The sequence below is a fragment of the Bos mutus genome, chromosome 1 (assembly GCF_027580195.1).
Source record: "Bos mutus isolate GX-2022 chromosome 1, NWIPB_WYAK_1.1, whole genome shotgun sequence".
Taxonomy (NCBI): Eukaryota; Metazoa; Chordata; class Mammalia; order Artiodactyla; family Bovidae; genus Bos; species Bos mutus.
Window position 1 is genome coordinate 82,427,575 of NC_091617.1, and position 16,231 is coordinate 82,443,805.

The 16,231-nt window shown below is 39.4% G+C and overlaps 1 protein-coding gene across 9 annotated transcripts in view; it reads right to left on the reverse strand.

Moving 5' to 3' along the window:
• Positions 1–16,231, reverse strand: part of YEATS2 (YEATS domain containing 2) — a 103,538-nt gene that overhangs the window by 28,479 nt on the left and 58,828 nt on the right. For 8 of the 9 annotated variants that reach the window (XR_011464536.1, XM_070372584.1, XM_070372592.1 and 5 more), the window contains 7 exons: positions 15,195–15,298; positions 13,752–13,859; positions 12,836–13,018; positions 7,345–7,603; positions 3,590–3,751; positions 1,436–1,608; positions 480–638 (listed from right to left, as the gene is read on the reverse strand). Coding sequence is in view for 8 of the 9 variants with exons in the window: in XM_070372584.1 (XP_070228685.1) it covers positions 480–638; positions 1,436–1,608; positions 3,590–3,751; positions 7,345–7,603; positions 12,836–13,018; positions 13,752–13,859; positions 15,195–15,298 (1,148 nt within the window). In the remaining variant the exon portion in view is untranslated. The remainder of the gene's footprint in view (positions 1–479; positions 639–1,435; positions 1,609–3,589; positions 3,752–7,344; positions 7,604–12,835; positions 13,019–13,751; positions 13,860–15,194; positions 15,299–16,231) is intronic. The other variant, XM_070372602.1, reaches the window with a different exon arrangement.

Here is a 16,231-nt window from a genome sequence, read left to right on the forward strand (position 1 = left end):
CTGTTTGCATTTCTAAATAACTCTCTGGTCTCATCTTCTCATTCTACTTATATTTCTGCAAATTTTGATATTTTATTCTTATTATTCTATACTATTTTATCACCTATTCTCTTAGGTAACTATAATTTCTCTGTGGAAAGAAACAAGCTGTAACATTTAAATAAATGCCATCAGTTCAGTTCAGTTCAGTTGTTCAGTCATGTCCGACTCTTTGCGACCCCATGAATCGCAGCACGCCAGGCCTCCCTGTCCGTCACCAACTCCCAGAGTTCACTCAGACTCACGTCCATCGAGTCAGTGATGCCATCCAGCCATCTCATCCTCTGTAATCCAAGTCTATGCCCCAACCAGTAATGCTGAAGAAGCTGAAGTTAAATGGTTCTATGAAGACCTACAAGACCTTTTAGAACTAACACCCCCCAAAAAAAATAAATGCCATAACTACTACGTATTTGGAATGTGTGTGAGTGTGCATTTACCTGGGTAAACAAAGTGGTTTTTTGTCCAGAGATGACTTTTAATGTCTGCTGTCCTTGTGCAGAAGATGTGCTGACTCCCAGTGTTCCTTGGACCACTGACCCCGTAGTCAGCTGTTTCCCAGATGTCTGGGGTGATGGCTGGCCAACTAAAAATGTGCCCTAAGTTACAAACAAAGACCTGATCAGTAATTTGTTAAGTTCAAATGACTTTAAATCACAAGGTCCCATATTATAACAATGCTCCCCTTCATTTCTACTACTCATCAAAACAAACAGAACAGCTCTGATCTCAGTGTCACTACCAAGAGCTATCCCTACTTGTCAAACTTTGCACTTGAGTTACAGAGCAGGCTGTTGGAAGCTCAAGTTTTACAATCTAGTCCTCACAACTGGATTTAACCATTCAGACTGATAACCATCTGCCTTCTTACTAAGAACCTGGAACCAAAATTCTTTTCCCTTACTTGGAAAGGAGCCAAGAAAGAAAGAAAGAGGAGCCAAGAAAGAGGGGAAAGAAAGGATTAAGGGAAAACAAGATGGCAGAAACCTGTCCCTAACCTTGAATCCAATGTTAACTCCAAACCATAACTTGGTACTATCTGGTTACTCCCGTCTAAGAGAAAAATTTCAACTATACACCAATACTATTCCAAACCCATGAGAGGCAACAGCACAGCAAATATCTCTCACGAAGACCTGGGTTTAAACCCAAATTCTACCAACTAGCTCAGCAGAGAGATCCTGGATAAGTTACTTAAGTCTTTCTGAATCTCTACTTGCTTTTCTCTCAAAACACAGCAAGCCCCAAATAATACAAATTTGTAACATGGCTAAAATGTTATTAATAGTACTGACCCCCCTGATTCCAGAGTTGTAAAGGTAAATCCACTACAATTAAAAGCAGTCATTATAAATAACTAGGTGATGTAGAAGGTACCAGTGACAAATGACCATACCTGAGGGGTTTGCTTGAGGATGTAGGATGTGTACGTCAGATGCTGGGATATCCCTCCAGGGCCAGCAGGGTTCTGGGCTCCACCGGTTCCTCCTGTTGCTCCACTGCTGCCACCGCCTCCCCCACCACTACTGCTGCCGCCGCTGCTGCTGCCAGCTGAGCCAGATTGGAGGTCTGAAAATGCAACGAATGACAGCATAGTCATAAAAATACTAAGAGAAGCCTTAACAGAGAAAACAGATGAGCCCAGAGCAATGTTGTCACGATGGCTGCATTCCTCCCCTTTCCTTCTTTCCTCCTTTTTTGGTGATACAGACTTCTGTGACAAGAGTGAGAATTTCCGGGTGCAGAAGATGGAAATATATTTATTTCTGACTGAATGGAGGTCAACTAGTTCAGCTCTGAGTACTGAAATGAAGAACTTCTCTTTGCAAGTGTTCTGGCTTAGCTGTGGGAGATTGAGTTGGATACATTTTCTAACCAAGTGTTTTTAATCAGCACCTAATGTGCTCAGAGAGGAGCTCCCAAACTTTCTGGCATCTGATTCAATTTCAGTGAAACTGCTGGAATTTAGTGTAATTTTACAGTACTCTCTTTTCCATCTCACCCTGCTCCGGAAAAAACTGACTTTCCTCATATTTATAATGACTCCAGTCTATTTTGCTTTTCAAATTCCACTTTAAAGCCTTTGTACCCCTTTTTACTTTCTTTTTGGTGACATACAAAAACTAAACTCTAAGGAGCTCTCTGAATGGATTTTTGGATTACTTACATTGTCTTTTTCTTACATAGCTAAGTTTTTGATACATCACTGCTTATGTATGAGGAAAAAACACCAGGGTGAGAGTGGAAATCACCCATTACAGTCAGTAAACAAAATCGTTGACTAGCTTCTGAAACTCAGTCCCCCTTAACCAAATTCCCTGCCAAGTTTATGATGAATCTCTCTATCCAAAACTTTATTCCCTTTCTTGTCCCCTTTGACCTCAGTCCTGTGCTAACTGAACATTAACCAACCAGAGTCAGAAGACTAAAACTGCCATTGTTAATAACATCATTCATGTACTAAAACTGCTGTTGCAAATAATATCGCTGAAGTAAAAACTCAGTTTCTCCAGGGCAAGATGAGCGAACAGACCCCTGAGCCTTGGACCACCTGGCCAGAGAAACATAAACCAGAGACATGCTGACTCCCAAAACCATGACTAAGAAATGTCACGAGATGATGACTAACCCTGGCTTCTTTGTTCTTCCCCTTTGAAAACCCCAAACTCAAAGACCAAGCTGGAGTGGACCTGAGACTTGTTTCCCACTTGCTTGCTTGGTGCCCTGCCATAAACCCTTACTCTGCTGCAAACTCCTCCTGTCAGAAACTGCCTTTCTGTACCAGGGGCACACAAGCCCTTGCCTGGTTACAATTACACACTGCATTTTGACAAGTGGCTAATTTCTAACGAACCTAATTACTGTACCAATTATACTTCTGACTCAGATAGAATTCCTCTTACCCTTTCAACACCACCCAAACTGTTTTTCACTATATGTCAAAGCAGAAGTTTATATAAGTCTATAAGTACAAACCATTTATATAAGTATAAACCATCTAATTTCCTTGGGGCTTTACATCTTATACACTAAAGTTGAGCCTGTATTTCTCTTGCCATTTCCCAAACTAGCAAATTTAACCAAACTAGCAAACTTAAGATGCAGCACATCTAAATAATGGCAAGGAGAGACATTTGATTCCAATCCTATTCCCATCCCCTTCAAGATAAAAGCAGGCGTTCAGCAATCTTCTCTGGTGTTACCAGTCTTTAGGTACCACTGACAGAAAGAACTCCTCTTTATTTCCAGCTCAGCCTTCTCCCACAAACAGCCTCAACATCCTTACCTCTTCAGTGTATTTGTTCCTGATCCCACTCTTCAGTAAACAAATCCAAGAAAACAGTGTCACCTCCCAAGACTATGATTATTTTAAAAATCCATTGCTAGTTAAAATATTTGTATGGTTTAAATCCATGTGGGCAAATGCCACCATGTAACCACAAACAAAGCTAAGAAAATGCTTTCTGAAACAGGTAAGAACTGCCCCTCTGGTGGATGAGGTGAACATACTCAAAGACCCAAGGACCAAATGATTTAACGATGGACTCACTAGCATTGTTGGTAGCTCGCAGGATGGCTCCCTGAGGGATCAGCAGCAGTTTTCCTTTGCCCGAAGGGTTCTTGCTGTTTGTTGTAAGGTAGAGTTTAGTGCCAGGAGGCAAGTTTGCCAAGTTGGCCAAATTAGTAGCTGGAAGCTGCAATGTTGCCATCACTAAAATGGTGAAGGGAATAAAGGGGAAAAAAAGAAAGAGGAAAAACAGTAAGTTAAGTTGGAACTGAAGGCAATGCTAGTTCTAAAATTGAAACTAGAGAATGCTAGTTCTAAAATAAAATACTATTCAAAAACATTAACAAACATGGTGGGAATGTAAACCAATACAGCCACTACGGAAGACGGTTTGGAGATTCCTTAAAAAACTAGGAATAAATCTACCATATGACCCAGCAGTACCGCTTCTAGGCATGTATCCTGAGGAAATGAAAATTGAAAAAGGCACATGTACCCCAATATTCACTGCAGTACTATTTACAAAGCTGGGACATGGAAGCAACTTAGATGTCCATCAACAGATGAATGGATGAAGAAGCTGTGGTACATTTATACAATGGAATACTACTCAGCCATAAAAAGGAATGCATTTGACTCAGTTCTAATGAGGTGGATGAACCTAGAAGTCAGAAAGAGAAAGAATATCATATACTAACACATATATGTGGAATCTAGAAGGATGGTACTGATGAACCTATGTGCAGGGCAGCAATAGAGATGCAGACGTAGAGAACAGACTTGTTGACATGGGTAAGGTTGAGGAATGAGAGGGCGGCAGCATGCAGAGAGAGCATGGAAACAGGTACACCACAACATGTAAAAGAGACAACCAACGGAAATTTGCTGTTTGACTCAGGGAACCCAAACTGGGGCTCTGTAACACCTAGAGGGGTGGGAAAGGGTGGGAGGTGAGAGCGAGGTTCAAGAGGAAGGGAACATATATACACTTAATGGCTAATTCATGTTGCTGTATGGCAAAAACCAAACCAATACTGTAAAAGCAATTATCCTTCAATTAAAAATAAATTAAAAAAACAACTCTACAGTTTGCGTCCTAGATGCACAATGCTTTAAAGGCTGATGTTCTTAATTATCTTGCTAATTAAAAAATTTACATACTAGAAGAATCTGCTATAAACTATAAAGAAGTTTATATCTGTATATAAATAGGGTGACCATATATCCTGGTTTTCCCAAAGCAGTTACAATTTATACCCGTGTCCCAACTATAATTTGGGCTTCCAAGGTGGCACTAGTGGTAAAGAACCCATTTGCCAATCAATGCAGGAGATATAAGAGATTTGGGTCAGAAGATCCCCTGAAGGAAGGCCTGGCAACCAACTCCAGTAATCTTGCCTGGAGAATCCCATGGACAAAGGAGCCTGGCAGGCTATGGCCCATAGGGTCGCAAAGACTTGGACACAACTCAAGCAACTTAGCACACAGCACCCACTATAAATATTAATAGTGACTCAACTCTCAAAAGCACTACGGTTTAGACAATTAATGAAATAATCACATTTCAAATGTGAAATAACATTTCCTTCGCATTTCTTTAAAGCCCCTTTATGGTCAATTTCTAGTAACACTGAATATACTGATTTGAAACAAGACTTTTAGTCTCCCTCACTTCCTAAGAACTAAAAAACGCTATAGTCAACTACTGACACATATACTATGAAACTAGAATTCATCTTTTAAAAGTCTCACCTATGTCAAACAGCTTTCACTTACCACTTAGAATTTCCTTCTCAGTGCACATGGCTGTAAAACCTCTGAACATGAAAACTTTCTGCAGTTACTTTGCATTAGAATCTCCACCAGGTGTATACCTGTGGTGGATTCATGTTGATATATGGCAAAACCAATACAATATTGTCAAGTTAAAAATAAAATAAAATACATAAAAAAAAAATCTCCACCAAACAAACCCAACAGAACCACCCACCTGAGCAGCCTCAGGGCAAGGACGCTCACTGTCTCCTCCTGCCTGGGAGAGTATTCTTCTCATCACCACTTCACTATGCAAAGCTTTGGGAGGCAGGAACCCTGGAAGTTGCCCCAAATAACCAGGAACTGAGACTGAACTGAGGGCCATCTCTCTCCGTTATGACCAGAACTAATCTCATCTTAAATCACTATGCATAGCAACCACATCAGAACCGCAAACCTCTCTACCACACACACCCAGAGCCCGTCCCCACGGGGCTCAAGGTCCCTGATCTGAACCCATCCCCTCATCCTTTCTTCCTTCACTTTCTCACTATGCCCCTAACCCCAGGAATTCATGCTGAGATCCTTACACCTTCTAGAACCTTAGCCTCCTTGAACATTCTTTTTGTGGTAATTAAAACTGTAAGCCCTCTGAAAATAAGACATCCCCAGGAATCCCCTAGCTATTTTCTGTTTTACCTCAATATCTGAGGTCTAGGGCCAGGGGGGAGAAGGCAATGGCACCCCACTCCAGTACTCTTGCCTAGAAAATCCCATGGACGGAGGAGCCTGGTGGGCTGCAGTCCACGGGGTCGCTAAGAGTCGGACACGACTGAGCAACTTCACTTTCACTTTTCACTTTCATGCATTGGAGAAAGAAATGGCAGCCCACTCCAGTGTTCTTGCCTGGAGAATCCCAGGGATGGGGGAGCCTGGTGGGCTGCCGTCTATGCGGTCGCAAAGAGTCGGACACAACTGAAGTGACTTAGCAGCAGGGCCAGGAGAGGAACATTTCTGCTCTGCAGTTTGGCTTTTAAACCATTATCACCGCTCACTCCAGGGGAGGAGAAAGAGTCCTGCCTCCTTTGAGGCTTCTACTGAGCTATATCTCCCTCTCTTTTCTGCTCTCATTTCCTGAACTCTCAAGTCACTTCCCCTCATTTGCTGAAGGCAGACTCCTGACTCAAAAGTACTGTGCTCTATGCTAAAGATAATCATTCTCAGTGACAGCACTGTAGAAGACTTATTTAATTCTCTCCCTTCTGGGGTGCTATATCTTCCAAACTCCAAAGATCACTTCTCCAGTCCATCTCAAACATTCATTTTTCTTTTTTAATTTATTTATTTTTAATTGAAGGATAATTGCTTCATAGTATTGTGCTGGTTTCTACCAAACATCAATATGAATCAGCCATAGGTCAAACACTCATTTTTAATGCCACAAATGAACTCTGTCATCAGTAGCAATCCGTCATCTCTGAAATCTTCGTTTTGGACATTCACTACCCTTCTATCCTCCCAACTCACAGCAACCACTCTTTAGTCTCATCAAAAATGAGTACATATCAAATGCCTTAAGTATATTTCTTCCTGCCCTCACAGAAATAACACATCAAGGACTAAAACATTCAAAGTGTTGAAACTTTTATTTAGTAGAGAATGCTTTAGTCAAACATCTCCAAATGCTGCTGGCAAATGAACATACCAAGATCTTAAATCTGAAATAGAACCCAAAGTGGAAATGAGGACAAATGAGAATTATTCTTCAGACTTGAAAGCAGTATCAAGAAAGCAGTATCAAGAAATATACTCTATTTCAACTGTTTTTTATCTCCCTCTCACACACACATACCTTAAAGCAGAAGCATTATAGATCTCTATGTAAAATGTTACATGAAAAAGATTAACATGTCTTTATAAAACTCCTTACAACTTCAACCTACTAAGTTTTCCTAGAGAGAACCAAATAGCAAATAAAATCACTAGCACAGAGGATTTTGGAAGGGGCTGTTGTTGAAAGGGCCCTCAATTAGTATCAGTACCTGAACCCTGGGATCCACTCTTCTGAGGGCCAGCAGCAGTGACCTGAGCCTTGGTTAATGTCTGCACTGGCTGAGCGACAATGGTTCCTCCACCTCCACTCACAATTGCCTTGGCAACTCCTTGCGTCACAACTTGCTTTGGACCAACTGCTTTGGCGACAGATGAGCTGGCCTTGGCTACAAGGATCTGACCACCACTGATTGCCACAGCCTGCTTCACTGTTGAAGGCAGAGTAGACCCGACTGGCACCCCAACAACCTGTTCAAAACAGAGAAAAATCCAGCAGTGCTTCTTCTCATACTCCTTCAAGGTTTTAAAACAGTACAGTCACTCTTGTTTCAGCAAAGAACAAAGCAAACTCCTAGACACAACACATATACTGTCTAATTCAGTTGTCTAGGAATGCTATCTATGATGCGAACAGCAGTATTTCTCACAATCTGTATGTTATTACAATAAACTGTTATAGCTTTTGTCTTAACTCCAGCTACTATCTATAACTAACTTTAATTATAAAAAGTAGTATATGTTAAAAAAAAACTTAGGACAAACAGAAATAAAAAGGAAAAAATAAAACTCTACTTACCTTGAAATAATCTCCTAATATTTTTAATGCAGTATTTATTTACTTCTGATTCTTTTTAATGTACATTTTGAAAACAAAGATTAGGATATATATAGTTTTATAATTTTTAAATTTAACATCATATTACAGGGATTTCCAATGCTATTGTTTTTCAAAAACATTTTTAGGTGACCAAAAAATAATGTATTAGAATAGATATACCATAATCTAAGTAAATATTTCACTGCTGTGTCACTATTTAGGTAACTTTAAACTTAATATTATGAAAACTGCAATAAACACTTTCATATATAAAGTATAAATTCCACTATATACTTTTAAATATCACATCTTCATTAATTCCTTCTGTGCTTTCTCTGAAGCAATTATTTCTTCATCATTAGAACATCTAGAAATTAATGTCATTCATTATATGGCATAACACGTGACACCTCTTCCAACTGATTTTTAAGAAAAGTTATCTTTTTCTATACCCTCTAATCTTTTCTTTCCTTAAAGGTAAACATTCAGTTAAAAAAGAAAAAGTGTAAGCTAGAAAGACATTTAATTCAATTTTTAAAAAAAAAGGTTCCAGCACCAAACAATGAAAATTAGAAATACATTGTCCTGAAAAGACTATAAACTCTTTCAAGTAAGAAAATACTTTGGAGCTCTTTTAAAACAAGGTCAATAGTAGGATTTTCAATTAGAAGGAACAACTTAATTAATGGAAAACTGGGGCAGTGTTTCCCACTCCCCAATTCTTTATTTTATAAAAAGACTTCACCAGAAACTAGATGAAAAGACTTCTATAAGGTTATAAGAATAGCAAAAGATCTACCTCCTAAAAGCTAAAAAGTTAAAGAAGAAAGTACTTTTCAACCATCAGATTGGAGGGGAAAGTTTTAAAGCCTGATGATACCAAGAACTGGCTAGAGGATATGGGGAGACAGGAACTTTTGTTCACTGCTGGTAGAAGATAAATTTGTCCAGCCACTCCAGAGGGTACTGGGATATACTAAAGCTGAAAATTTACCCTATTAAAGCAGTTCTCCTTTTAGGAATATATCCCAGCTGAACCCCAATATCTATTCTTTGCTTCTCTCTCACAGTAGAGGAACCTCCAATTTTCAGGCATGGTCATGGCCACACAGAATACTATTTTCCAGTTCCTTCACATCCAGGTTTGACATCTCCTTTCTGGCTAAAGGGATAGGAACAGAAGTGGTGTGTGCGACTCTTCAGTTCCGCTCTCCCTAAAACCCCTTCCCCTTCCCTCTTCCTGCTGACCAGAAACGTGAACTTGGTGGCATGAGGTGAAGTGGCCACAGGACGAAAACCAAATGCTGAAAATGACAGAGAAACAGGATAGAGTCTATATTCTTGAGGACTGTGGGACCACACACCAGAACTACCTACTGGTCTTATATGTGTGAGAGAAATAAGCTTATTTAAGCTTCTGGTTTGGGAATGTCTGTTCTAGTAGTTGAACTTTTTTCCTAAGACGTCTGTCTTTACATTTACAAAATATATCACATTTAATAATCCACTGACTAAGCTAAATTACATATATTTTCATGTTCCTAAATTAACAAAGAAAACAAAGATCTAAAAGGAAAATAATATATGCATATGATACCACTTACATGTGGAATATAAAAAAATACAACTAGTGAATATAACAAAAAAGAAGTAGACTCATAGATAGAATGAACTAGTAGTTACCAGTGGGGAAAGGAAGGAGGGGCAGTACAGGGATAGAGGATTAAGACGTACAAACTATTAGGTATAAAATAAGCTACAAGGGTATACTGTACAACACAGGGAATACAGTCAATATTTTATAAGTATAAAGAGAGTATAACATTTAAAAATTGTGAATCACTACACTGTACACCAGTAACATATAGTACTGTACACAAACTATACTTCAATATAAAAAAAAAGGAAAATAATACACACATGCACGTATTTTAATTTTTCTCCCAAATCCCATGCATCTGGCTTGCTTTTCTCTCCTTGTGCCAGCCTCTATCCTCATACTCAACTGCTTCAAAATGTCCAGAATATGATGTACCTAATCTCTCCAAAAGCCAAATAAAACATCACCATGTTGGCCACAAGAGGGCAGTTTTTATTAGCAGAGCCTGTACATTAAGAACAAACCACTCACAAGACGAACTTCCCTTCCTTTATTCTAAAACACTGAGGAGAATGAGGACGCCTGGCATTCTACTGGGGAAAGCCCTATGCAGGGTTTATGTCTATGACACCACAGCTAAGTCTCTTACGTAGGACACTGTAGCCCCAAACTAGCTTAAAAGAAAAAGAAAAAAAAAAACCAACCACCTCAACATTTTGGCCTAGAGCCTGAAATCACTTACCAAATGTTCTCTTCTTCCCGTCCCACAACACTTGTCTCTGCTTTCCATGTTTCCTCCTATCAACAGTTTCACAAAGCAGTTTCACCTTTGTTCTGTACTGTTATAAACACTTAACTCTGATTCATGCTTTGATTCGGTGTTTTTATTCCTGCCCTCCCTGTGCACTGTACAGACCTCTGCAAGTCAGAAACTAGCAACCTGACGCTGAGGATTCACATATGTGACTTTCCCTCCAGACACTGAAAAATACAGCCACTTACGATTTAGTTCTCAATGACAGCAACTATTCCATGGTACTCACACACTGTATCTCACATAACATTATATGCCATCACTGATTTAGCACCTGCTGTGTGAGGTACTCTATATACAATGATCTCTAATTCTCCTACAGCACTGAAAGGCAAAGAAAGGGTAACGTTCCCTTTTATTAGATAAAAAAACAAGGTTCAGAGAGATGAATCTGCCCAGTTCACACAAGTAATAAGCGGCTGAGATCTAAGTGTGTCAGATCAGATCAGATCAGTTGCTCAGTTGTGTCCGACTCTTTGCGACCCCATGAATCGCAGCACGCCAGGCCTCCCTGTCCATCTACAAAGCTCATGCTGTTTTAACTAAACCACACTGCTTCCTTCTTTCTCATGTGAACCACCAATTCCTTAGCTGTCTCTTTCGTGTCAAAATCAGCACCTCTATCTCTATAAAAAAAACTAAGCTGTTATTTCTATTGTGCCAAAGCTGTGTGGAAATTAAGAGTACTATTCTGTTCACCCTTCTGTCTTCGGGCTTGCTTTCTCTCACTGCACCTCAGCAATAAGAGGGACAGCTTGTATGTACACACAGCTTCTTATCTTGAGTCTAAAGCAGGTACTAAATTTCTGGAATAGATGTCTTTTCTCATGTTCTGCTGCTTCTCTGCAATTTTTTCACACTTCTGTGGCTTTTCTTATCAGGTGCCTTTACATTTTATTCAAGGCATGGTTTTATTCTAGCACAAATGCATCATCCACTTTCTCTTGGTCCTACCTTGCCATTAGGTAGGTGGCAATGTGACAAGAAAGCCAATATTACTGGGTGAACAGATTTGCAAAATACAAAAGTAGCAAAAAGTGGAAACTTCTCAGAGTTTCTGAGGACAAAGAGCAATGCTATAATGATTCAAAACCCAAATCAGAAATACCATGTATTTCTAGGTGAACCAAAATAGATTTTAAACAACATATAGGACATATCTGAGTACAAAGACCAGATGACAATAACTGATTCACAAAAGGAATCTGGACAGAATGCTTATCCCTGAGGCCAAAACAACGGAAGAAGCATCAGGAACTAGCTGGGGGTTGCCTGTTTTAGTGATTCTGCCTATGGAAACCCCCAAGTCAGATTTGATGCTGTAGCTCTATGGTTCCTAAATGTGCCTGATCATATGAGTCAACAGGAGAGCTTGTTAAAAATCCAAACTCCCAGGGCCCCCAAGAAGTTCTGATCAGTAAGTCTGAGGTGGGGGCCTCAGTATCTATACATTCTTAATCATCAGTTGAGTCTTATAAGCAGGTAAGTCTGGCAAAGTAGTTAATGAACTCTTACAGATTTTAGAACCAACTATAACACTATGAATTTTTAACTCAATTTACATGCAGCTATCTAGACTAACCAAAATATCTAAAACCTTTTCCTATTTTAAAGTTGAAAAGCAAGCACTTCACATAATACTTGTAATAGCTTTAGGATATATCTGCCCTAAATTAAGTGAAATAATTTTAACTCTGGATGTTCTAAAAGCATGCTGAGGTTACAGACAATAGCCCCAAATTTTAACAGGTCCAGAATGGGGAGTTTTGGAGTCACTAGACCTGGGTTCAAATTCTCTGTCACTTATAATAGCTGTATGCTCATAAGGGAGTTGCTTAACCTCTTAGAGCCACAACTTCCTCATTTGTAGAACAGTGGTGAAAATAGCCACCTTGCAAGGTTGTCTGAGGATTAAGACAATATATGAATAACAGCAGGATAAACTCTGGCACTCCTAAGCACCATGGATACAGGGAAACATGTATCTCTGCTTTACAATTCTCCCAATATGTAAATTCCCCAAACCTCCAGATAACAAAGAAAATAAACTCTCTAAGGAGCCAGGAATCACTCAACAGATCACACAGCCAAGACATCAGAGGTACAAACTATAGCACTCTCCTATCAGAAATAAACAAGTAAACAGTGGACCTCGATCCTTTCCATTACCCACTTTAGACCTGAATTTAGTAGACAGTTGTGTCCACGACGTCAACAGCCTTTACTGCCAGAGAGATAACACAGTGTCCCTTCACCTCTTGGACTGTCTCTGGCCCCTCTACAAAACATGTTCCTGCTCTTGTCAGTGACTATGGCAAGAACAGGTAGATTTAACATAGACTTTCATCCACAAGCTTTCCCAGGATCATCAGTGATGCTCTCACCCTGAATCTTTGCACCACTTGGCCATGACTCAGGCAAACAACGTTCACTGACAGGTTGACTTCTCCACCCTTACCCAACACAAACCTTGGAGGGCTGAATCTTTGGTGACTGGGCCGTCCCTTCTCCAGCAGTTAGAACCTGTTTTTGAGGGGACACAGCTATCATGTGACCCCCTTTCACAGTCACATACTGAGGGAGTGGTAACTGGCTGGCAGCTCCTGTTGTGGGTACATGAGAGGCTTCACCAGGTTCTTGTTTGATGATTACCTTGCAACAAACATGATAATGACACTGAATAAACAGTCCATGAACAATTCTACTAATATTTGAATTTATTCTGTCTGCAGGAATTAAGGAAGCCTGGTCTTTAAAAAATGACTCCACTAGATGGGTAAAAATACTGCTTAAATATAGCCTTAAATCAGCATGCATGCATGCTCAGTAGTGTCCAACTCTTTGCAACCCCAAGGATGGTAGCCCACCAGGCTTCTCTGTCCATGGGATTCCTCAGGCAAGATTACTGGAGTGGGTTGTCATTTCCTTCTCCAGAGGATCTCCCTGACCCAGACACTGAACCCACAGCTCCTGTGGCTAGTGCATTGGCAGGTATTCTTCTACCACTGAGCCACCTGGGAAGCCTAATACAGCCCATAATAGCTATTAAAGGGACCAAAAGTAGGGTGTGGACTTGATCCAGTGTATCTGCAAACCAATCTGGTCATTTGTTTTAGGCACTGGTGGCAAAATGGCACTACAGAGAAATGCACTGTTGATGCTCGCTGAAGTTCCCATCTTTCTGAACTTCAGGGGAAGCCCTGTCAACAACAGTAAACAAAAGGAAGCACGTCTTGGAAGTAGGATCCAGTCTTACAGATGAAACACACTAAAAAAAGTTTCATATTGTGGGGTGGTAGCATCAATCAACTTCAACGTGCCACAAAAAAAGATTCTGTAACAACAACTTATCAACTTGTGGGATAATCCCCTCAGGAATACTTACTTTTGTGAAAGCTCCAAGTCCTCCAGTTATAGGTTTGGGGCTTTGAACTTTAGGGTGACTCCCAATTGGGCAAAGAGGTGGCATAGATGCAAACAAAGAATCCTCCTGCTGTGTTTGTAAAAATACGTATTGTACAATTAGGATAAAGTCAGTGATTTCAGACACTCTAGTCACTTATATTTAATAAAAGCCTATGACATTCTCCAGCAACATATACCAAAAAGCAAGACAAAAACCCAAAATTCTTTGGGGTCTTCCAAGTCCACCTGCATTTTAATTATTGCTTTTGAGGCTAATTCAAAGTAAGGCTATAACTTGGCAAGAACCCACTCATATGTGCCCACTATCAGCTGCAAAGACTCCTATCATATAATCTCTAATGTCTGGTTGACTCGCTGGTTTCATGTCCAGGCCCCTGCCAGATGCTACTGAAGGACAGGTACTATCTTCTATTTCCTTTTCTATCCCTAGAGTCTAGGCACTTTATAACAAATGAATGTAACAGGTAGTTACAGTGTTTCAGTACACACACCCTTTTAACACTACTTGTAACTTGATCTGTTACCCTTATTCTAGAATAAATACTCAGGATGCAGAGGGCTATTTTTTCACTAAGAATTTAAAAAACAACACAGCAAAAAGAACAATTAGCAAAACAACAAGGGTCAAAATTCAAAATTACTGTCATTTGTCTCTAGTTCTCAAATACAAAAGCCAACTCTCAGAGGCAATTTCCCAAAATGTTGGGGGCAAGCAACAAAGTTAAAAGCACTGCTTAACTGTAATGAAATACCATCAACAAACATGAAAAAAATACACTGGTAGAGAATTAAAGCCATTAAGGGAGTTTTTACAATTCAGGCATTCTTATAATACAGTGATCACAGACTACACTGAATTTAGAGAAAAACCTCGCCTTGGATCAGAAAACTATTCAGTATCATCACCATTAAGTGCCTAAATAAAGAAATGCTGTGTTAGCACTAGTCATGTAAGAGATGATCTTTGAATTTTCAGGAATTCTCAAACAGGAGTCTTTACCTCAGAGGTTCTAGCCATAAGGCAGCCAAGACAATGACAAGCTGAATCACTAATCCAACAGTGCTGATTGTCTCTGCCAAACAGTGAGCAGATAACTAGCACTATGATCTGAACAAATCAGATCTTATTTGGGGTTCTAAATTTCAAAACACTTCTTACCCTGAAGAAGGTGGGGGAGGGGGGAAATAGACTGTAGAAAGAGGAGAATTATTACTCTATTAAAAGCTGTCCAAACAAACAAACAAATCACAGGTAAGGAAGGGGAGTTTGGAGTACTTGATCTTTATGATACTTTTTAGCTTGAAGATTCTACTTTATGAAATCTGCAGTATCACCTGACAAATTCTGGCTCAACCTGAATGTACCATTTTAGAAACTAGCAAAGTGCAATAAGAGTGTTACCTTGACAGCAGATGTTACAAAACTACTTCCATGAATTTTAGGAATTGGGGAACCTGTTCCTTGGGAGGCCTGAGAGGCAGTAGAGAGCTTGCTGGTAGGACTTCCTGACAAGAAAAGTCGATTTAAAAACAAAGTATGAACAAAGTAAAATTTACAAAATGGAATTCTGAAGCCATTTTCCACCACCCTGCTCTTCTCCCCACTATTTAGTGTTCATTTTGAAGGGTTGAAAACTTACAACCAGGAGATTATTATAGAAAAAATACTTATGGATTCATTCCATTAAGTTGACCACTTCATCCCCAAAAGGGACAAGAAGCTAATCAGGAAGTATAGTAGAATAAGTAAACTAAGTAGACATTATGTATCTGCACTTTTATAGAAAGAGATACTGTAACATAATGGTGCTGGTTATTTCACAATGTGCCAAAATGTATGCATTCAACTGAATGTGAGTTCCTCCAAAGTAGTTTCACTAGAAGGTTACGCCTATTGCAAAATACTGACAACACTAAACAGTTTGTACTCTATAAGTACAACTGTCTTTAGGATCTGATCAAAGAAAGTCACATTATCAACAGTCAACCAGGAGTCAAGACTAAAAATGGACTAATTTGGTCACCTCCTCCATTTACCAAACTTGCCTACAGAGACTGGCTTATTCCTAAAACTAAACATCCTCAAAGGACACCTTCTTAAAATCCCTAAGCGTATTCAAAAGGGAATCTCTGAAAGTAGCATTTTCTTAAAGGAGTTCTATAATTATAATCACTGTTAAAGAACATAACTTTTCCAAATACTTGCAAAGGCCCAAATACATTAATCTGTGTTAAAAATCAATTAAGTTAAAAAAAATCAGTCTTATTATAGTCATTCCTCTTATTTCATTTCTCTTAATTAGAAGTGAAGGCTACAGAATGTTTACACAGAGGAACATGAGTTTAAACAGTTGATTGAAGAGAATAAGTAAAATGTTTTAAGTACCTCAAAGAAACCTAAAAAGCACTCTATTTATTTGAGGTTACAATGATAAACAC